Raw genomic sequence first — 24,694 nt, forward strand, 5'->3', positions numbered from 1 at the left:
TTTTTACCAAAACTACATAGCCAGTTTGGTGTATAGTAATGGTGAAGGTGCTAGGCTGGAAACCAGGAGACTGGAAGTTCTAGGCTGCCCTTTGGCAGGAAAGCCGACTGTGTAACTTCTCTGGTTACTCTTCCTCAGGCTAACCTAACTCACAAGGCATTTGTTTGGCATTTGTTCAGAAAATAAGAGGTGGGAACATTATGTAGACTGCTTTGAGTCATAGGGGAGAAAAGTGGCATATAAATTTAATAATAAACAAGCAGAGTAATGAGTGTCCTGAAAGTGTAGAACCTTGGAAACATGTGGCCCTACAGATACAACTTCCAAGATATTTCACTGTTGGCCCAGTGCTCTTGCTCTTCTGCATAAATCAACAGCAATCATTAGAGCAGGGGTGTCAAACTGCTGGCCCGTGGGCCGGATGTGTCATACCAAAGCCACGCCCATCCCAGCTCCGGCAATAGGGAAAAAGTTGCGATACGTCGTGACACGTCACGTGACGGGGCAAGTTTAACAACCCTGCAGTAGAGTATTCTGAAAAAAGGTAAAAGGTAAAGGAGTCCCCACAGATTTTTCTTCATTATTCGTTGCCAACTATAGGGGGCAGTGCTCATCTCTGTTTCAAGGCCACTGAGCCGACGGTGTCTGAAGACATTTCCACAGTCTTGTGGCCAGCATGACATTGTGAAACACTGTTAACCATCCCATTGAAATAAGACCTACAGTATTAATCTACTTGCATTTGATTTTGACCGGCTAGGTTGGCATGAATTCATTTGCACTTTGGATGGCACAATAAGAAACAAGTGATTAACGTGGTTACAATTATTTTGCTTGTTTTTTAGATTCTACTTGGAGGTTTGTATAAATTAAAAGTATTAGTTGCTTGCTTGCCCATACGACCATGTTTTATTATAGCACTGGAAGGCATTCCAGGAAAGCAGCATCTGTACTTTTTTATTCCTCCTCGGTTGTGTTTAGATAATTTTGTCCTCAGTGACCTTATTTTTCACTGCAGGTTTTGTTATTTTATTAAACCTGCACTGTGAGAAAGGAATGGAAGCCACTCAAAATCCTTCTGGACTGCAGCAGCATATAGCCTCCGATAAGCAAACAAACGAAAACCAAATAAATAAATAAATAAGTAAAGAGAGTGAGAGGCAAAGCTGTACCAATTCTGCTGCATTACAGTTTGTTTATGTACTTAACTTTTATGCTGCTTCTATAAAACCAATTTTAAAAGGCTCACAAGTTTAAAGAAAACAACAATGTAGAATTATAATAAAACCTCATATGCTTACTCAAAGTGTCCAGTTCTCACAAAACAAAACAAAACAAAAAACAGAGGGATACGTTCAAATTGGATGTTACCTCATCAACTGTAAAAAGTCCTCAACTTCCCACATTTAGGAAAAGGTATGTGATTCCTTTCACATGTTAGATAAGAAGAGGTAGTCTTGTAGAAGAAATGCTTTTTTCCCCTTTTTTCCTTCAAACCATGTAGTCCTACTTTATTTTTACCTTGGATACGTGGGAAAATTTGAAGTAGCTTTTCTGTCCAGTTCACAATTATTGTCTATTGCCCTCAGAGTCACAAGCAATGATCTATGAATCTACTTTTGTTAAGATCATGACTAATTTCTTACTCTAAAATTCCAAGAGCTGTGGTAGCATAGTGGTTAGAATGCTGTACTGCAGGCTAATTCTGCTGACTGCTGGCTGCCTGTAGTTTGGCAGTTCGATTCTCACCGGCTCAAAGTTGACTCAGCTTTCCATCCTTCCAAAGTCAGTAAAACAAGGACTCTGACTGTTGGGGACCATAGGCTGACATTTGTAAACCGCTTAGAGAGGGCTGTAAAGCACTGTGAAGCAGTATATAAGTCTAAGTGCTATTGCTATTATTCCTTTAACTGCTTGTGTTTGTGTGTATGTACATGTGTGTGCCTTCAAGTCAGTGTTGATTCCTTGTCACTGCCTGGACTAGTCCCTGCAGATTTTCTTGGCAAGGTTTCAGAAGCGGTTTGCTCTTGCCTTTTTCCTAGGGCAGAGTGAGAGTCACTGGCCCAAGGTCATCCAGTTGGCTTTGTATCTAAGGGAGGACTAGAACTCACAGAATCCCTGGTTTCTAGACTGGTGTCTTAACTCACTCTCTCTCTCATGTATGCAATGTATTTATTTATTTATTTATTTATTTATTTATTTATTTATTTATTTATTTATTTATTTATTTATTTATTTATTTGCAGCTACAACTCTAGCTTCTTACAGTGTTTTAATTGTTATGTGCTGGTTTACAGAAAGATGCTTACTGTATTTTGCTATTTATTATGGGGTTGCTTAGTGTACGTATAATATAACCACTATGGGAAGAAGACAATGTAAATATAATTACTATTATTTAGCTATCATGATTACTCATGTGTACTCAGCATAGAAAGTATAAATACATTTGATGCCTCCTGAACTAATAAAAAATTACTGCAATAAATGTGCTTTTAAAATTATGCCCCATTATGTTTTCTGCTCCTATTACTTTAATTTTAGCGTGTAAAACAGCCAAAAGTATCCATGGTGCTAGGTGAGATATCTTTTCTTTATATAATGGGTGAGTAAAATTATTAACAACTGAGCTTCTTTGTAACCTCAAATAGTTTTTGAAATTGCAGTAATCTCAGCTTGTTTATTATTAAAGAGCTGTCTTTTCTCCAAAGATTCCAGTATGTTTCCTGTTTCATTTTAACTAGTGCGTCAACAATCTGGGGTTTGAATCCCCCAATTTAATGCTATTATATTATTTAGTGGGTTGATTTTTATTATTGTTCTCCTTCTGGTGATTGCTAGATGAAATGAATAGAAGAGTTTGGTTTGACTGTGCCTGTTAGTAAAATGTGTTCAGAAGATTGTCAGTATCCCCATACATCAAACTTTTAAAGAAGTTACAGTGTGGCTACAGCTTTGCAGAAAATTTATGAGTCTTTTTTTAAATCACTGTGGCTATTTTACTGTAGGAACGGCAGTGAAAAAACTGCATGAAAGAATACCGCGTGAAAATGCAGCCCCGTCTCTAGATGTTGAAATATAAGTTGACTGCAAAAGTAGATTTGTAACTCTCTGTAATATTGCAGATATTTCTCCTGAAACAGCAAAAACATTAGTCTTGTAATGGAAATCTACTGTTCTTTCCCTCACCTCTTCACATCCTCCTCCTCCCCATGTGTTTCCTACTGATAGGTTTTAATATACATCCCCTTAATGTCTTCCAACAGGAAGTAGACTTTGAAAGAAGTTTGCCATCACGGGCATTTAAAAATCAGCCTGGGAGCATTTCCATCATTCCTGTGAGAAACTCAGAAGCAAAAGGTGGCAAAACATTTTTTGACAAGATGTCATCAGAAAATGCTCAGAACAACAAAGCTGAAGGTTAGCATCACTGCTTTTTTATCTGATTTCTTTGCTTGCCTACCATATACAGAGCAAGAAAGACCATAAAACATTGGGGGGGGGGGAATGCTTTTTTTTTCTTTACCAGCAGAGATTCAAAGCAAAGTAATGATGTTGATAATATGTGCAAGGAATTTCTGTAAAAATAGTATTAGATGCTCTAAACTAAGAATTTGTTCTGGTAATTCTGAAAGGTAGATTTCACAGTGGAAAGGGTTTTTTGCAATAAAGCATAAGCAAGAAAAATAATTTGATATTGTTTTCTTTAAGATTGCTTTCCTTGCTTTACATAGAATATATTAATTTCGTAGCCAAAAACATTGGTTTTTTTTAAAGCATTAATAATCATCTAACTACTTTCAGGAAAACCACTGCTGTGAAATGAAAGATATATTAAGTAAAATAATGAATTGAGGTTTCTAGCTTGGAAAGAGAGCAAAGAAAAATCTATCTTCTTTTTTCAGATGATCACTTGAAAACATATTTAGCGATCTTAAAATTGAATAAGACAGAATGGTGTCATGTTTCAGGAAAACTATTATTCAGGGAACACTTTTATGTATTAACCTTAGGAATATGTTTAAATGTTAATACCTTGTAAGCTTCAAATAGCAGAGTTTTCAATACATTCCCAATTCATAAAAATACCCAAAATATTTGATGAGACTACAGTTAGTAACTAGCACTTCCAAAGTTGTAAGATTGGGTTTTAAGGTAATTTAACTAAAAAACCAGTTCTATGTTTGTCAAAAGCTACCATTGCACAGAAGGTTTCTCTTCAACTATAAATGTTGCATACATAATTACCCAGTGAATCCTTCTAAGCAAATGAAATGTACTTTTGGAATCAGATATAAAAATCAGAAAATTTAAATGCCTCATTAATTTAATACAGTATTAGACTGAATTAATTTTATGAGAGTCAGTGTAATAGAAACCTAGAGCAACTAGGTCAGGTTTCCATCCCCACATAGCCAGTCTTATTGAGGGATGACCAAATCTAACCCACCATGCAGGGTTATTTGTAAGAATAAGTGGGAAGCGAAATAATTCTGTACACTGTCTTCAATAACTTTAATTATTAAATATATAAATTAGTTATTAAACATCTTCATATGTTAAATACATTGGTGTATTATAAGGCTTCTATATAAATTTATGCTACTTAAATTTCATTAACTTGATTGGAATTATGCAATATGTAACAGGGTAATACATGCACTTCAGGAAAAAGGAACCTCAAGTTATTAGAGGGTATTAATTTGTTTCCTCTGATTGACTGGTGTATGCTTTAGTGTATGGCTGAAGATTGCAAATAATAATAATAATAATAATAATAATAATAATAATAATAATAATAATAATAATAATAATAATAATAATAATAATAATGGTACATTAGAGGTCATCTAGTCCACCCCCTGCTCAGGCAGGAAACCCTATACCATTTCAGAGAAATGGCTGTCCATTTCTTAAAAACTTCCAGTGTTGGAGCTTTCACAGCTTCTGGAGGCAGGTTGTTCCACTGGTTAATTGTTCTAACTGTCAGGAATTTTCTCCTCAGTTCTAGGTTGCTTCTCTCTTTGGTTAGTTTCTATCCGTTGCTTCTTGTCCTGCCTTCAGGTGCTTTGGAGAATAGCTTGACTCTCTCTTCTTTGTGGAGCCCCTGAGTTATTGGAACACTGCTATCATATCACCCCTCATCCTTTTCTTCATTAAACTAGACATACCCAATTCCAGCAACCGTTCCTTATATGTTTTAGCCTCCAGTCGCCTAATCGTCTTTGTTGGTCTTCTCTGTACTCTTTCTAGAGTCTCAGCATCTTTTTTACATCATGGTGACCAAAACTGGTTGCAGTATTCCAAGTGTGGCCTTATGAAGACATTGTAAAGTGGTATTAACACTTCACATGATCTTGATTCTATCCCTCTGTTAATGCAGCCTAGCATTGTGTTGGCCTTTTTGGCAGCTGCAGCACACTGCTGGCTCATATTTATGTGATTGTCTACTAGGACTCCAAGATTCTTCTCACAGTTATTACTATTGAGCAAGGTACCACCTATACTATACCTGTGGATTTGGTTTTTCTTGCCTAAATGTAGAATCTTACTTTTTTCAACCATTGAATTTTGTTTTGTTAGATAGTGCCCAAGGTTCAAGTCTGTCAAGATCCTTCTGTATCTTAAGCCTATCTACTGGAGTGTTGGCTATTCCTGCCAGCTTGGTGTCATCTGAAAATTTGATGAGTGTCTCATCTATCCCCTCATCCAAATCACTGATGAAGATGTTGAAGAGCACAGGGCCCAGACCAGAGCCCTGGGGTACCCCACTACACACTTCCCTCCATGTAGATGCAGTTCCATTGAGGACCACATGCTGAGTACGGCCGGTCAGCCAGCTAGGAATCCATCTGGTGGTGATGCTGTCTAACCCACATTTTCTATCTTATCAAGTAGTAGGTTGTGGTCTACTTTATCAAATGCCTTACTGAAGTCCAAGTAAATTATATCCACAGCTTTCCTCTGGTCCACTAATTTTATCACCTGGTCAAAGAATGCAATAAGATTTGTCTGGCATGATCTGTTTTTGACTAACCTATGTTGGCTTTTGGTAATGACTTTCTTTGTTTCTAGGTATTCACTGATTTGTTGCTTGATTATCGTTTCCAGAATCTTCCCAGGTATTGAGGTCAGGCTGATAGGTATGTAGTTTCCTGGATCCATTTTTTTTCCTTTTTTGAAGATGGGAACTACATCAGCTCTTTTCCAGTCCTCTGGTAGTTCCCCAGTGCTCCAGTATCTCTGAAAGATATAGTTCAGTGGTTCAGAGATCACATCTGCCAGTTCCTTCAGAACCTTGGGGTGTAATCCATCTGGTCCTGGTAATTTGAACTCATCTAGGGTGGACAGGTGCTCACTTACCATTTTCTTTCCTATCTTAACTTGTGTTTCTAATCTGTTTTTATGGTACTGTTTTTGATAGGTTGGACTGTTTTTTCCCCTTTGTGTAAATACAGATGCAAAAAATGAGTTGAGTAGTTCTGCTTTCTCCCTGTTGCTTGTCACCTTGCCATTTTCTCCCACTAATGGACCAATCATTTCCTTAACTTTTTTCTTGTTTTTTTACATGTTGAAAGAAGCTTTTTTGTTATTTTTGACTTTTGTTGAAAGCCTTAATTCATTTTGAGCCTTAGCTTTCTTCACTTCATCTTTGCAGCCTCGGATTATTTGCTGATATTCTGCCTTAGTTATGTGCCCCTCTTTCCACTTATTATACTTGTCCTTTTTGTCTTTCAATTTATCAGAGAGTTCTTTATGCAGCCATGCTGGTTTCTTTTGAGAGCTGTTATTTTTCTTCTTCATTGGTATTGTGCTACACTAGTCTTTTATAATCTCACTTTCGAAAATTTCCCAAACTTATTGAGTTGTTTCCCCCTTGAGGATTCTCATCCATGGAATCCTTCCCAAGCTCCCGCTAAGTTTATTGAAATTAGGTCTCTTAAAATCCAAGACTCTAGTTTGACTGTGTTCTATTGCTTGTGCTTGCATAATGTTGAATTCCAATATTGCATGATCACTTCCCGCCAAGGTTCCTGTGGCTTCAACACCTTCTATCATTTCATCTCTGTTAGTGAGAATTAAGTCCAATATGGCTGATTTCCTAGTTCCATTTCCTCTGGGAGACAAAGTTGTCTGCTAGGTTTGTTAGGAATCTGTTTGATTTTCCATTTGGTGCAGAATTTGTATCCCAGTTGATGTCAGGGTAATTAAAGTTCCCTATTATTATTGTGATGTGCTTCCTTCATACCTTAGTTAACTGACTAGCAAAAAGTTCATTTATTTCCTCTGTTTGGTTGGATGGCCTATAGTATATACCTATGGCAATGCCATTTTTCCCTTTTTATATTAACACAAATGCATTCAAGACAGTTTTCATCATTGTTGTGCTCTATTTCTGTAGAGATGTAGTTAATTCTTATATAGAGAGCAACTCCATCCTCTTTTATTTAGTCTGTTTCTTTTAAATAATTTAAATTCCTCTAGCTGAGTGTTTCATTTGTGGGTTTCATCCCACCAAATTACCGTAATGGCAACAATATCATATCTGCCCTCATTTACCTGAATTTCTAATTCACTGTTTGTTGCTCATACTCTGTGCATTGGTGTATAGACATTTGAGTCCTTTATGACTGATCTTGTGTTTACTTTCTACATAATCTGTATAGTGCCTGAGTTCCCCTATTTTCTTACCACCTGTTTGGTTGGTGCACTTTGTGTGGAACTCACTTTAAAAGCTTGATTTTGCTTAACAGCAAGATTGATATTCTTGTCCACACACACATCTATGTTACATGTACTGATAATCCTATAATTTTTAGACTGCCAGGGGCAGGAATGCTCTATATCAATTAACTCACTGTCCCCATTGTTCAGTTTAAATATTTCTCCAGAAAATCTGTGACTTTATTGCCAAGTAACTCAGTTGTACCCTAAGCTGGTGGGAGGGAGTCTATGATTCATTGGCTTGCAAAGAAGATTCTGGCTGATACAGAATAGAACAAGCACAGCTTGCATAAAACTTTGGACTTTAGTTTGATTTGTGGTTTATTGCCAAAATGTGTGGGTCTTATTCTTACCAGTAGCAAGGAATGTTTTGTATGGATATGAATATGGCTGGTAACCTGGCCTATGCTATGACTTCCTTATGAGAAAGCCTTGATTATCCAAAGCCATGATGGACGGTTGAAGTCAAAATCTCTGGGGCCATGATCACGACACACAGAAGATTGTGAGTCTCCATAGTGTGCATTAACCCTTTGGTTTGCCAAAGAGCTCTGGGAGATGAAACAGCAGAAACAAAGCTTTGAACACTGGGAAGAAAAAGGTGACAAGTGAACCTGACTGAGCTCACATTTGGGGCTTCATTATGGCAACCAGATAGGCAAGGCTTCTTTAGCATCTGTTGCTCTTCTTAAAGACTTGTCGTTGTATTGGTGAAGGTTCAAATCATGAGTAGAATGATGTCTGGCCGCATTATCTGGGACTTCTTTAGGCCTATGTGTTCTCTGATGAAGTGAATAGAATGATTTATGCCATTACCGTAGTGGATTAGAGCCATGCACTTTCTTGGCTTCTGTGTGAGGCTGGAAGGAGGGGAGGCATGATGAACCAGATTCAGAAGATTGTCAGTCCCCCACCTCAGAAGCATGATCATAGCAGCCTTGGAAAGATTCTGATGTGCTTCCTCTTTAAGACACCGTATCTGTCTAAACAACTATTCTCAGTTTCAAAACTACCTTTTTAGGAAAAGGTTGCTCAGACTATGGGGTATACTATAGAATATTCTAGAGGTAGGGGACATGTGGAACTGATCTAAGAAAATTTAAAAAGAATAAAGGGGACAGTTATTTTCAAATATTACTTTTGATGAAAGTGCTTGTGAATAAATTGAAATTAGACAAAAAACCCAGATCTTTGTGGGAATGGTTTTTCTTTACTATTAAAGAATGCAGTCAATTGATGACTCTACAAAATAAAAGATAAAGGCAATATGAGTCAGGCTGTGATGCTGCTCATTGCTATGGAGACATGGATTGTGATATGGATTGAAACTACAGAGTGCCATTAGAGAAAAAAGAAAGGTACAGGAAGATTAAAGACAAAAGAGGGAACTCTGCCTTTTTTCCTGTCCTGTAGATACTTTCCTTTAGGGATTATAACATTATAATGACAACTGGAAAAGCAGTGAGAATAGAGAAGAAGAGAGGATTGCTAAAGCAGCCTGCAGAGAAAACAATTACTCTGTACTTGTCTCAGAAAATGTTTCAGGAATTGGGAAATAAATTAGCAGAATCATTTGATACTAAACTGACTAAATAACTAGATGATAAAGTGACAGTTTTTGAAAAAGAATGATGAAAGATATGTAAAGGTGAAAAAAACTTAAGAGAATGGCAAGCAAATGGCTGGAGAGGTAAACAAGTTAACGACAACATGGAAATTTTAGTAAGACAGAAGTTAGAGATAGAGAACTGGAACGAGAACTAGATAATCTAACTTTATTGGGTGAAAGAAGGAATTTTGAGACTTGAGACTTAGAGCATCCCAGTGAATTCTGATGAAAATATCAGAGAAAACATTGTTAAAGCCCTGGCATTTTTTTAATGGGAAAAAGAAGATACTGAGGAAGAAATTGATAATGTTTATAGACTAAATTCTAGATTTTCTACCACAAGAAATGTTCCAAAGAATGCTTTGGTGTACTTTAACAGGAAGAAGGTAAGGGATCAAATTTTGCAGCAATATTTTGTTACATAATTGAAGATTGACAGTACAAATATAATTGTTTTAAAGAAATACATTTTAGATTTTGCATAAGAGAAAAAAGGGGATTGACTATTGTACAAACAAACAGTATAATTAATCAAAATAGTGGCACTCTAATTATTGCATGAACTGCAATATAAGAGAGACAAACAGTAAGAATTTGTAGTATACAATGAGCTCCTTCTGAATAACGATCAATGGACAAACAGCAGTATATGATTAATGTGCAACTGCTTGCAAAGCAATCTTTTTTCAGTAATTTTCACTGATGCACCAGGAAGAACTGGAAACACATTTGTCACCAACTCGATTCTTACTAAAGTTAGGAGATACAGAGTTTTTGCTATTGCAGTACCATCATCTGGAATTGCAGCAACATTGATGCCTAGTGGTAGGACAATTCATTCAAAATTTAAAATATCTCTCAAAGTGATTGAAAATGCTCTTTATAACATCTATTTAAAAACCTCAAGTTCTGCAAATTTTCTTCAACATGCCAAGATTATTATCTGAGATGAAAGTCCCATGATTAGGAGGGAGAGCTTTGAAGCCACAGGTTAGATTCTTCAAAATATCATCAGTGTTACCTAGTATGAGAAATGAAATGTCTGCAAGAAAACAACCAAGCCCATAGAGCACCAGGGACCTCTCATATTAGTTTGCATTAAAAAATATTTTCTCTTTAAAATCTTAATAAAACTATATGGACACACACAAACACACATGTATGGACCATCATTATTCTATTATATAAATACAAAGGTAGGAGGAGTAAATTGAAAACCTACATGGGATCAACTTGTTTTGTGTCCCTGAGAAGGAGACACATAAGTGGTTAGAATGCAGTATTCTAGGCTGACTCTGCCCACTGCCAGGAGTTTAATCCTGACCAGCTCAAGGTTGACTCAGCCTTCCATCTTTCTGAGGTCAGTAAAATGAGGACTCAGATTGTTGGGGACAATATGCTGACGTTGTAAACTGCTCAGAGAATGCTATAAAGCACTATGGAGTGGTATATAAGTGCTATTACTATTGCTATTTGTAGAATACTGAATAAAAGAGTATAGGAGATAGTGATCAAAATTTGGAAGTGTGGCTTTATAGTGGACAAGGGATAGGCAAATCAAATTTTTACTTTTCAACCTGTCATTAGTAAAGTGTCAAAAATTATTGTACATAAGTTGACACACACGCACACACACACTGTATATATGAAAACATACTGTATATTATCTTGAATAGGTTTGAATTATGGAGTTGAAGGTTGGCTGCTGAATATAATAACAGTGATATATGATAGAGATAAAATGTGTACAGGAATAAATGAAGGGCTTTGTAAATAGTTGAGTATAGACCAGAATGTAAAACAAGGATGTGAAATGTCCTAGACATTTTATAAATATATAAAGAATATTTGTGGTGGTCTTAGAACTGTGTTGGTTGGAGATGTTTATGTTTATACAAATGATACTGTGTCAGTAATTGGGAAGCTGAATGACTTCCAGCAAATAGATTGTATAATGTAATAAAAAGTATAGTTCTGAACACAATTGCACGACTGTATCAAATTTTTGTCTGACAGGAAAATGACTGCAAATTATACTTAATTTACAAAATCTAGAGCAAATAGATGAATGTTGATAGAATGCTTACCAAAAAATGGAAAAATGAATAGAGAAAATTTAAAACATGCACCTGTTGACAGAAAAATTAATGGGTATGTTGGAAGGAATGAAAGTTTAAAGAAGCAGAAGTAGCTGCATATACATGTCTGCTTTTGGTCCTTTGTTATATGGAAATGAGAGTTGTTTATGTCAGGAGAAACATAGAAACAAGTTGTTTATTATGAGAATGGGATACTACAGAGGTTTATGTGGTAAAATAAGAAATAGTAAGGTTAAGACATGGTGATAGGGCCAGGAATGAATGGGTCCTGAAGGAATGTAGATTGAGTGTAAAATATTGTGGTGGTTGGTTCATAGCGAGAAGGAATGAAGATCAAATTGTGTTATATATGTAAACAATCCCTTGATATGATGTATATATGTTAACTGTTCAACCAAGCGGCAGCAGCAAGCGTATAGACTAAAAGCAGCCTGACAGGAAAACACGCGGGAACTTTGACAGCTGTCAAAGTTCCCCGCACCGCGCAGGCGCCACCACTGACAGCTCGCGGCTGTCAAACGCCGGACTATGAAGAAGCCTGAGCTGTCAAAGCGCCCACCGTACAGCGCAGGCGCAACCACTGACAGCTCGCGGCTGTCAAAACACTAAGACACGCGGAAGCCGGAGCTGTCAACAAAAGACGACGCGGATTGGTCCCTGCCTGACAGGGCGCCAAAATGGACACCGCTGATTGGTCCTCGCTACCAGCTGCCGGCTATAAAAGCCGGACAAGTTATTCTATGTTTGCCTCGCTCTTAATTAAATCTGTTGTTACTAGCCTGTCGTCCCGAGTGGTCCTTCGGCTACTTCACTGGCGACGAGGATGGGATCACTCCGGAGCTGAAGTCACGGCCGAGGAAGGGAGTTCCCGGCAAGAGCTGTCACGGAAGTTTTAACTTCCATCGGAGCAACCCAGGACCGGACGACATGGCAAACTTCGGCCGTGTGAGGGAGTTTGATACCCGCCATCCCGAGAGATGGCAATCACACCTCGGCCAAGTCGAGGGATTCCTCCTCGTCAGTAAGATCACTGACGACCGAGCAAAGGCCGCCGCTCTGCTGTACATCAGCGGGCCCCCGGTGTACGATGCAGCCGTCGGGTTGTTCAGCCCAGTGCCCATCACTGAAGTCTCATACGCGGACTTGGTGGACCAGCTGAGCAAATACTACATGCCGGCTCGATCAGAACTATACTGGCGGGTGCAATTCGCGCAAAAGAAACAACGGCAGGACGAGCCCGCCAACGAATTCATCGCCGGGGTCAGACATGCCGCAAGGAACTGCTGCTTCCCCGACCTGGAAGATCGCATCAGAGACCAGGTGGTGATCGGTCTGAGGGACGAGAAGCTACAAAAAAAACTGACGTCCAAACCCGACATGAACCTGGCCGAGCTGACCAGGGAGATCATGGCATACGAACACAGCCACAAGAAGAAGCCGACCAACACGACCCCAGAGACCCCCGCGACAGTCTACCAGGAAAGCGCAGCCTTCAGCGACAGCGGAGAGTCGGTAGATTTCACCGACGGAGAAGCCCTACAACGCCGAATGGAGCACAGACAGCCAAGAAGGGGAAAGACGTCGGACCGCCGGGGGTCCAGGAACCCTCCACCGCCACCACCGCGTTACGAGCAACGAGCCACCTGTGCCAGCTGCGGAGGCAATCATGCCCGAGGAAGTTGCCGTTTTAGGAACGCGAAATGCCACAATTGCGGGAAGACTGGCCACATCAAGCCGGTGTGCCGCAGCAAAGGCCGGGACAACATCAATGAGGTGGAGGCAAACCCCCCAGGTAGGCCAGCCGCCCAGGCCAGCAGAGAACCCCACCCAGGGCCCCTGGTAGAGACTGTGGACAGGGTAAACAGCATAAGCTCCAAGGTTAAGATCTGGGTCAGAATTCAGGGGGTGCCCTGCCACATGGAAGTAGATTCCGGGTCGGCAGTTTCCTTAATTTCTCTAACAACCTATCAGGAGATCTGTCAGAAGGGCCGAGGACAAATTTCCCTGAAACGAACTCAGGTACACCTAGCTGACTTCCAGAAAACCCCCATTCCGGTGGAAGGAAAAGCCAAGGTCGTAGTGCAGTACAAGGGGTTCAAGGGTCCCCTGGAGGTTTTAGTTACGCCAGGGAACCGCACCAATTTGATAGGACTAAACTGGTTCAGTCCACTAGGTATCGCTTTAACAGGGGTTAACACCATCCTAACACCCAGCCTAGAAGCCGTTTGCGATAAGTTCGCCGACGTTTTCGATGGCACTTTAGGGAAATACACGGGTCCCCCCATCTCCTTACAGTTAAACCCTGCAATCCAACCAGTTAAGATAAGAGCCAGGAGGGTACCTTTTGCCCTTAAAGAAAAAATCGAAAACGAACTTGATCGCCTCGTAGGACTAGGGGTGCTTGAGCCAACAGAAGGGGGAACCTGGGAGACCCCAATCGTCACCCCAATCAAACCTAATGGGGAGGTGAGACTGTGCGCTGATTATAAGGCGACAGTCAACTTAGCCCTCAGCCCCCATGCCTACCCAGTGCCAGCGGTAAGGGACGTATTTGCTTCCATCCGCTCTGGCACCCTTTTCGCCAAGCTCGATCTCTCACAGGCGTACTTACAGCTACCTGTCACTGAGGACACTGCGGAGGCCCAGACAATTGTTACCCACCGCGGCGCCTTTAAGGTAAAGAGGCTCCAATTTGGCATATCGGCGGCCCCGGGTATATTTCAGGGTATCATGGAAAAGACCCTGAAAGGAATACCCGGGGTCTCCCCCTACTTTGACGATGTTCTCATCGCCGGAGAAAACGAAGCGAACTTAGCTGACAGGCTGTCAGCTGTGCTAAGCCGGCTCAGAGAAGCCGGCCTCAAACTTAAGCGGGAAAAGTGCTCTATTGGAGTCACCTCCACTGAATTCCTAGGGTACAAAATAGATAGCCAGGGCATTCACCCCACCTCAGAAAAACTACAGGCTATTCAAACCGCACCCAGTCCTAGGAATAAGCAAGAGCTGCAATCCTTTTTAGGATTGTTAAATTTTTACCATGCCTTCATCCCCCATAAGGCCACTATTGCGGAGCCTCTGCATAGACTCCTAGACAAGGGTACAACTTGGTCCTGGACCAAAGAACATGAGAATAGCTTCCATTCATTAAAAAAGATTATCTGTCACAGTTCAACTATCACCCTTTTCAGGGAGGACACCCCAATATGCATCGCTTGCGATGCCTCTCCCTATGGAATCGGGGCTGTTTTAAGTCACATATTCAAGGACGGCACACAAAGACCCATAGCCTTCTATTCACGCACTCTAACCAAAGCTGAAAGAAACTACGCCCAAATCGACAGGGAAGCCCTAGCAATAGTAGCAGGGGTCAAAAAATTTCATGATTACCTATATGGAAGACCATTCACTATAATTACAGATCACAAACCCCTGCTAGGCATATTCACGTGGAACAAAACTACTCCACAAATTCTCTCCCCGAGAATGCTAAGATGGTCAACCTTCTTAGCAGCCTATTCCTATCAACTAATACATAAACCAGGTAAAGAATTGGGTCATGCTGACTGCCTCAGCAGACTGCCCACACAAACCAGGGACCCAGACCCAGCCCCAGCCAGCCAGATTTTAGCAATCTCCCAACTTCCAGAATGCCCCCTGACTGCAAACATCATAGCTACTAATTCTGCCAAAGATAAAATACTTGCCAGAATCCACAAATGGGCCACAACAGGATGGCCAGCTCAAAATCCACAACCTCAATTCCAACCCTATTATAACAGAAAAAATGAGATCTCAACACATAGAGGATGCCTGCTGTGGGGAAATAGGGTCATCATTCCAGAGAGAAACATAGACCAAACATTACAAATCTTACACGAAGGGCACCCTGGAATTGTAAAAATGAAGGCGATGGCTAGAAGTTATGTGTGGTGGCCAGGCATAGATAAACAAATAGAAAAGTACGTGGGTGGGTGTTATACCTGTCAAGGGACCAGGAATGAACCACCCCAGGCTCCAATCCATAAATGGGAAACAACAAGGAACCCTTGGTCACGTATACATATAGATTTTGCGGGACCCATCCAAGGCCAAAGTTTCTTAATTGTAGTAGACAGCCACTCAAAATGGCTGGAAGTCACCCCCCTTAGAAAAACAACGTCCCAAGCCACTATACAAGCTTTACGAAAAATATTCGCTACGCACGGCCTACCTGACACCATAGTTTCTGACAACGGACCTCAATTCACCTCTCGTGAATTTCAGATCTTCGCTACGAAGAATTGTATTAGGTTGGTCACGTCGGCGCCGTTCCACCCATCGTCAAACGGGATGGCTGAAATTATGGTACGATCCACAAAAGAAGCATTAAAAAAATTCGTTAAAGGGAACTGGCAGAGGCGCATCAGCCAGTTCCTCTTAGCACAACACACAACACCTTGCTCCACGACCGGCAAATCACCAGCCGAATTAAGATGGGGGAGAAGGCTAATAACACGTCTGGACAGACTGCACCCTGACACGTATCCAGAAGAAGAACCGCACCCCCACCCCGCCCGCACACTCAACCCAGGTCAATTAATTTGGGCACGATCATACACAGATAAAAACAAGTGGGTCCAAGGGACAGTAATAAAACAAACGGGGCCCATCTCATACCTTATAGCTACGCAAGCACACGGCAACATACGCCGCCATATTGATCAGCTCAGACCCAGACAACCACCACACACTTCTGGGCAACCAACCAATGCCAGCATACAGCTCCCACCGGAAATGCTGCCTATTCCAAACCAGGAAGAAGAACACCAAAACGAAGACCCGGAACCTGAGCACCCTCCACCCCTTCGCCGCTCAACCAGGAATCGGAGACCACCCACCTACCTAAAAGACTATCAGTGGGCAGGGTCAAACGTCCAAGACGGCAGAAACGCACCAGGGGAGGGGTAAGGGGTGTGTTATATATGTAAACAATCCCTTGATATGATGTATATATGTTAACTGTTCAACCAAGCGGCAGCAGCAAGCGTATAGACTAAAAGCAGCCTGACAGGAAAACACGCGGGAACTTTGACAGCTGTCAAAGTTCCCCGCACCGCGCAGGCGCCACCACTGACAGCTCGCGGCTGTCAAACGCCGGACTACGAAGAAGCCTGAGCTGTCAAAGCGCCCACCGTACAGCGCAGGCGCAACCACTGACAGCTCGCGGCTGTCAAAACACTAAGACACGCGGAAGCCGGAGCTGTCAACAAAAGACGACGCGGATTGGTCCCTGCCTGACAGGGCGCCAAAATGGACACCGCTGATTGGTCCTCGCTACCAGCTGCCGGCTATAAAAGCCGGACAAGTTATTCTATGTTTGCCTCGCTCTTAATTAAATCTGTTGTTACTAGCCTGTCGTCCCGAGTGGTCCTTCGGCTACTTCACAAATAACTGCATAAATATAGAAGGTTAAAGGGATTGGATCAAAAGAAGATGAAGCCCAAGATGAAGAACTTATATGTTTGCCACAAAAAAAAGAGAGGTGAGAAGTTTAAAATCTTTGAAGGAGATGCTAGAAAGGCCGATTTGGAAAGGTAAAAATGAATAAAGAGGTGTTCGGCATGGTGCTGGCAGAATTAATTATTGCAACACTTCTTTTCCTTTTGTCATCCCTGGTTTACTGTTTTTTTCCCCATTTCCATGCTTTTGATAAAATTAGCTGCCCCAAGAAGGAATAATGTGATGAGTATCTGTACATGCTGCACTGAAACGAATGTTACAATTTATGGATATGATGAGCTGTTTCACAAGTTTTCATTTTCTGAGAGATCAATTGAAATTAAAAATGATAGTTGTTTTTTTTTCCTTCTGTCATCCCAAGCTGTACAGAGTTCACAAGCAAACTCTGATAATTTGGGGGCCTGTTTATCTTGCATAACGACAGGAAGGCACCACACTGTGGCTTTTAAGCATGAGTTTTGAACTGAAAGAAAAGCTGCATGGCATATGGCAGTTCCTCTAAATTAAATGATGTAGCTGCTCCCAGGTCATGGTGAATCAGTCAGGTAAAATGACTGCTGCATGCTGAACAGGCCACTGTAGGAAAAACAAAGGATCTTCTGAAGCTGTCAGGCATCTTGACCTTAAGTGGCTTCTATTCCTCATTTATTGTGACACTTCACAGTGGAGCTTGGAAAAGGCACAGCAGTTCCTTATCAGGCAGCCCAGTTTGCTTCATGCTTTTTTGCCAGACAGCTGGTCAAGGCTGATGGCCTGGAGACAAGAAGATGACTCAGTCGGCAGTTAAGCTGAGAGGAGCCATCTATGAACAACTTAGTACTTTAACTAGAAATTGCACACAAATGTGTATTTTTAAGCAGGCAGGTTCTGTCATCATGCTGAGAAGTAACTTCGAGAAGAGATGGTTTTCTGTAGATAAGCAGCAGGAGAGAGGGGCATACTTGATTTCTCACACTTATGATTTCTACCTGTCTCTCATTGCTTACCTCTATTACTTCCTTGGCAATGGATTCACTCACTCATTCACTCACTCACTCATTCATTCATTCATTCATTCATTCAATCAATCAATCAATCTGTATAGTCATCCATCTCACATATGTGACCCTGGGCAGCTCACTGTAGTTCAAAAGAACAAGAACAATAAACAATATAAATAGAAACAGCAAACACACAACTATACTAAAACCCTTATAAAAACTCAACACAAAACACCCAGCAGGTGAATATTGTACAAGCAATATACCCCATTTAGTATAACTGCTGAAAAGGCTCAGCACTGCTGCTGAACTTCCAAACACAGCAGCAGAGAGCCATGTCTTCAGGTCCTTCCTAAAGGCCAGAAGGGTGAGAACCAATCTAATCAAATTGTAGCACTTGTTTTGTATGCCATCTTAACAGAATAACAGAGTTGGAAGGGACCTTGGAGGTCTTCTAGTCCAAGCCCCTGCATTTCAGACAAGTGGTTGTCCTGTCTCTTCCAGTGATCGGGTACCCACAGTTTCTGATGGCAAGCCATTCCACTGGTTAATTGTTCTCACTGTTAGCAAATTTCTCCTTAGTTCTAGGTTGCTTCTCTCCTTGATTAGCTTTCATTCATTTTTTTCTTGTCTTGCCTTCTGGTGCTTTGGAAAATAAGTTGACCCCCTCTTCTTTGTGGCAGCCCCTCAAATATTGGATCACTGCTATCAAGTCACCCCTACTCCTTCTTTTCACTACACTAGACAAACCCAATTCTGGCAACCATCCTTCATATGTCTTAGCCTTAATCTTAATCTCTAGGAAAGCACAAAAACATTTGGCATGGATTCTACTAACATGAAATATCACTTTTAAAATATCACTTTGATTAGTTGGATTTTTATCTTGCCTCAGCCAGTCTGATGAAAGCTTTGGTTTATTATCACAAACAGTCAATATGGGAGAAGTCAATGTAGTTTCAGGCTGAAGACTAAACCAAGTTCATACACAACAGTAGAACCAAAATAAAGTATTTGCAAAGTCTGAGCATTGTTAAATGACCGAGTGGACACATCCTGATAGTTTTCTGGAGTAACGATATAAAAATGACTTGTCATTGCTGCCTTCTGAAACTTTTTTGTAACTTCCCAGTCCAGCCTATCACTCTGGGATTCCCCAGAAGTCTTCTTTGTAAATTCTAGCCAGCATTGGCTTGCGTAGCTTTCTAGCACAGATAAGGTTGGCCAGGTGCCACCGTTTTCGGACAGTAAATTATGATTGTCATGGGAAACAGGAGGACAGGTAAATACATCCAGGGCTTAGCCCCACTTTTAGCATCAAGAAATTCTTGTATGTTAAATCTACACGAGAATAAAAAAAGAAATTCCCTGCATAACTAGAAGGTATGATTGTGAGAAAAAGGCAATTTATTCTGCACTATAGTTGGGGAGAAAATGAAATCTGCTACAGATTTCAGTCTGAATAAATGGACGCAATACATTAAAATGGATGCAGGCATTGTTTGGCAACAATAAGCAGAGTACAGCGGCACACACAATTCTGGGAAAGTTATTTTTTTAAAAAAAATCATTTTGGAAAATCTGCACAATATGGTTTTCAGCACAGTTACAAGGTTTTAGAGAGTGTATTTATTTGAAAAAGATAAAGATTAGTGAAAGTTTTATATAAACATATAAATGCAATGTGTATATATATATATATATATATATATATATATATATATATATATATATATATATATATATATATATATATATATATATATATATATATATATATATATATATATATATATATATATATATATATATATATATATACACACACACACACACACACACACACACACACACACACAACTTTTATATACATATAAAAGTTTATATAACCAAGACTAAATACAATTTTTCATGCATTTTTTAAAGGTAGAGGGAATACAATAATATGGAAAATCCTATGACAATGACATAGACTGGATTTAGATACATCCCAGCCTAAACTAGAAAGTGAAAACGTGGAGTTGAGGACAGCATTCGTTCATACTTGCCTCAGATTAGGTGATCTTTTCAGCATGTGTGAACTTCACTGCATCACATTTTAAAGGTACATGATAACAACAAAATGAGATTTAACCGAGCTTTTGATTTGTTCTGTTTATGCCCACAGACAGAATCTCCAGTGCAACCTTATTCTGTCATCCCCAAGAGAAAAGCTGTCTTTTATAGTCCTTTTGCTAAATAAATCCATAGGAAGGTAGGTGGTTTGAGGAAAGGATAAACAGATTGCTGTCATAGAATTAAAATCTTAACATTTTGTGCATAAACCAAAATAGTACAACTCCTCAGCCTTATGAACAGATTTTTCAAGATTTCAGTGAAGGAAAATTACTGTTCTTGAGACATAAGTTCTTAAGGAGAGCATTGCCTTGTATTCCACAATTAAGATTCATAAATCAGGATCCCAAACTGGTCCAGCAAATTCTCTCATATTATAATGATTAAGGTGTCTCACTAGAGCAGGAACAATGAAAAAGTTTTAGCAAATGATTTCACATGATATAGCATAAGGGCCGAAATGCAATTTAATAACAGTTCATTTTTCTTTCCATGATATACCAAACTGGACAGTTAAATCATGTTGAGAATATTTTGACATGTATATCACTCGTATCCATTTCTGAAAGAGTTACTGTGTACCTATTGTCACTGGGCTGAATTTTTCTTACAAATTTCCCTCTTTAGCTAGAATGAATCAAAATGTACTTGATTTCATTGATATGTTAGTCAGTTCATACGTAGCTAAAAAAAGAGTAAGTTATTGTAATTGCTCCTAAGTATATAGGTGAATCTACTGGTTGATGACTGGCTTAAGGTTTGCAATAAATTAATAGTGATATGTGACTCCAAATTTTTCAGCCGTAGTAGCTGCAGCCACAAAAGACCTACCTCCTGCTTTAAATTTCTGCTAGAATGAACAAAGTTAGAGATAATCAAGAATCAATGTTGCATCTGAAACCTGTGATTAAAACAGCGAACTTTCCTTCTAAATGTAAGTATTTTTGCACAAGGTTCTAGTTCAGGGATGTCAAACTCGCAACGTCATGTGACGTGTCGTGATGTATCATGACCTTTTTGCCATTGCCGGCAATAGGGTGGGCCTGGTTTTGCTATGATGCATCCAGCCCACGAGCCGGTGGTTTGACACCCCTGTTCTAGTTGGTGGATCTCATGGCCCTGATTAAAACAAGGTAGGATAGTCTGAACATTAACAGAAGTTCCAAATCTGGCATCCAGGTAAATTCTGGGAATTGCATATAGATTTGCAAATATCAAATTTCTCAATTTATGCATATTATTGGCAAGGCATATAGAAAATTTATGATGCAGGTGAATACTATTAGCTTTATCTGCCAAGTTTGACTATATGGCTCTCCCGAAATACAGTATGTATGGAAAAAGAGTCAGAATGCAGGAAACAGTCATGATGCCTATAGAATTTTCTCTTATTTCTATATTTCAATTTTTTGTTTATTTCTTTACTACTTAAGGTGCCAGAGTTCATCTCTACTAGAAGTACAGCAAAGTAAAGAGAGAAGACATTTTCTTTTTCCTATATAATATTAAACCTGTCGTTGGACCACTGATATTGAAACTGGGTATTAAATCTGGGGAAAATTTAAAAAAGACAACTGGAGTCCAAAAAAAGGAGACACTAAAAGCATTTTTCTTTATCCTGATGCCTCTCAGATGAATTGGATGAGATATCTATGGAAATTCTTAATCATCCAGGTCACAGATCAATCATCCTTTGGGGCATTAGATAAAATGATGTATCATCCCTAGCCAAAATGGGTATGCAGAGAGGAGCTAAACTGATTAAGCGAAGAGATGAATTGTGGTAACAAATTATGCATGCTGCAAAAATGGTACATTTGTCTTTCCAAAACTTGAGGTTGACCAATGAAATGGATTATATGTAAGTTTGAGATAGATAATGATATCTTCATTTGTGGAATTAATTAAATAAGATGTGATTGCTTCCCTTGAGGGCCCTGAAAGAAATTGGAGAGATGCACCAACAAGAGTCTCTTCATGGCTAAAACTCATCTCAATATCTCTAACTGAACTGATCTCTAACCCCATACACAAGAGTAGTATCTTCCCAGAGAACTGACTGCTGGAGGCATTTCTAAATTAATTGGGAGCTTTGTAGAAATTTAACTCCACTTTAGAAAGAAATTGGATACATGGACGCACCCTGTCCTATTTCATTGATACAGGAAGTTGGAAAATTCACATCCATTAGTTGCCATTTAAATAATCTAGCCAATGCAGAGGTTATAGTTACCTATAACAACTTGGGAAATGTCGTTTAGTGTTCTGCTGCTAAAATAGGTTTCACGCCTTTCCCCATTGGAGAGTTAAATTGCTCTGTACCTATCAGTCCGCACCAAACAATGTGGGCAAGTTATTTGCTGTTCCTGTTGCCAATCCCTACCCTGCCTCTCTTAGCCCTTTCTGCACACTGCCAGCCTCAGGGAAGGCATCCATCAGTCAGGCTCTGCAGTAAGTATGGGAAGCATCACTCTGTGCTGTTTGTCTCATTCCCCCACCATTACTCTAACTGGACATCTCCCGAGCTATTATAATGTGAAATAAAGACATCAGGGCAGAAATAGCTCCAGAGGGTAGCAAGGCAGATTCTGTCCTGATTGTGCAACCAGCCAGGTCCTATAAAGTGGGAGAACTAAAACTACTCAGTGTTAGGTAAGAGGATTCTTACTTCTTGTGAATAGGAGTAGTTGGGAGAGCGACTGAAATGGAAGAATATGAACTCAACTGAAAGAACTGAAAAAAATGGCATATAAGCAGACAAAGCTTACAAGCTTACTGCTAAGCTTGTAAGCCGCCCTGAGTCTTCGGAGAAGGGCGGGATATAAATGGAATTAAAAAAAAGTTTAACATCAATATCCTCAATTTTTTTCTGGATAGTGCAATGAGGAAAAGCTGGGCTGGGAAACAGTAAGGCAAAGATACAGTTGAGAATACAGAATATGGAATTGGGGGGGACCCCTCACAGCTCCTGCACAAACCACGGATGGAAGCTAGTTCCATCTGGTGCCACTAGTTGCACCCTTTCTAGATTGTGGCACCCTCCAGACAGAGGCCTTGCCACTCGTTGGATCCACCACTGCAATGCACTCTACATGGGGCTGCCCTTGGAAACCACTCAAAAGCTTCATCTGGTCCAAAATACAGCAGCATGATTAGTGGTGGACCTGTCTCAGCATGCTCTGATGACACCCCTGCTTCATGAGCTGCACAGGTGTCCAGTGTGTTTTCCAATATGCTTCAATATGCTGGTTATCACCTGTAAAGTTCTAAATGGCATGAGAGCACGGTTTCCATGGTTTCTACCTACCTGGTAAGAGCTGTGGGTCAAATAGTGCCATCTTTGAGGTGGAATGGGACAACCCACTGTGGTCATCTCGCTGCGGCCAACTTACTGAGGGACAATTCACCGTGGGACAATTCCACGTGGAATAGTTCAACGCAATAAATGTTATCCCCCATTGTTTCTTCGGCATTATTTCCATTGACAAAAATGAAAATAATGTCAAAGAAACAGTGGCAGGTAACATTTATCATGTTATCCCACATGGAATTGTCCACAGTGAGTTGTTGTCCCATAGCACGTTGTCTGTGGCGAGTTGTGCTGCAGCAAGTTGGCTGCAGGAAGATGGCCGTGGTGGGATGGCTGCAGCGGATTGGCCGTGGAGGACCTAGGAAGCATTCACTAGCTGTTGCTGACAGTGAACTGTCCAACTGCCAAACTAAAAGCCATTAAGGAAGTTGGCTTTACATAAAACAGTATGCATGAATGCGTTCCAGCTTTGAAATATTGTTTAATAATCATAAACATTCATTTTTATTATCTTCCAGGTGCCTTGTGAATTAAGCTGGCTCAGATGTTCCTTTTTGTTTAAATGCTTCCTGGGAAAATCAGCTTACATTTTAGTTTAAGCTTCCCACTAAACTGTTCTCCTTTTTTGTGGAAATGAAATTCTTTAGAAGTACTTGGCCATATTAAAACCTCACTAATGCTCATTAATTTCAGAATTTTGTATGAGAGAGAGGGAGAGACAGAGGCCGAGTTTGATTCATGTTCTAGTATTAATACAGTTAATGATGCACATCAAAGGAATAAAATCCAACTTGTGATTGTACTGCAGATGTAAATGAAGATTCATCCAAAGAGTATCATTTTCTTCTCTGGAACAAGAGAGAACTACATGTTGCAGTGGAACTGATTTGGCCTTACTAGTCTTAAGCAGTGCAGTTGTGGCTTTTCATGACTAGAAATCTTTCAGGCAGTTTTAAAAGTAAATTGCAAACAGTTGCAAACATGGAAGGGACTTATTGGAAAATAAGAAACTGGGCAAAATTGAATTTGATTAGCTTGTCATTAATTTTGCAAGTTGTTCCAAGCCTGATCCTCTCCTGGGTGGCTGGGTGAGTGACTAGATGACTCCTAAATCCTCTTGCATCACTGCACTGGTGGGGAAATGTTATATTGACAGGGCAATATAGTTTTATACCAGTGTGAAGGCAGAAGACAGAGGGGAAACCTGTGGCTGGATTAGTCTCAAAGACGGGACAGAAAATATTACACAGACAAAACAATCAGTGAGAACAAAAATAAAGGCAGATAAACATCCTTCTTTTTCTTAGATCCTTTACAGAATTCCCACCTCAGGATTTTTTTTTAAAAAAAAATGTTT

General features: G+C 40.1%; 1 protein-coding gene across 1 annotated transcript in view; it reads left to right on the forward strand.

Moving 5' to 3' along the window:
• Positions 1-3,348: 3,348 nt before the first annotated feature.
• The window catches only part of XIRP2 (xin actin binding repeat containing 2), a 147,359-nt gene continuing 126,013 nt past the window's right edge, over positions 3,349-24,694 (forward strand). The window contains exon 1 of the mRNA XM_081339347.1: positions 3,349-3,420. Coding sequence (XP_081195473.1) covers positions 3,384-3,420 — 37 coding nt within the window. The 5' untranslated portion in view covers positions 3,349-3,383. The remainder of the gene's footprint in view (positions 3,421-24,694) is intronic.

Source organism: Vipera berus (genome assembly GCF_964194415.1).
Source record: "Vipera berus genome assembly, chromosome: 1".
Classification (NCBI taxonomy): domain Eukaryota; kingdom Metazoa; phylum Chordata; class Lepidosauria; order Squamata; family Viperidae; genus Vipera; species Vipera berus.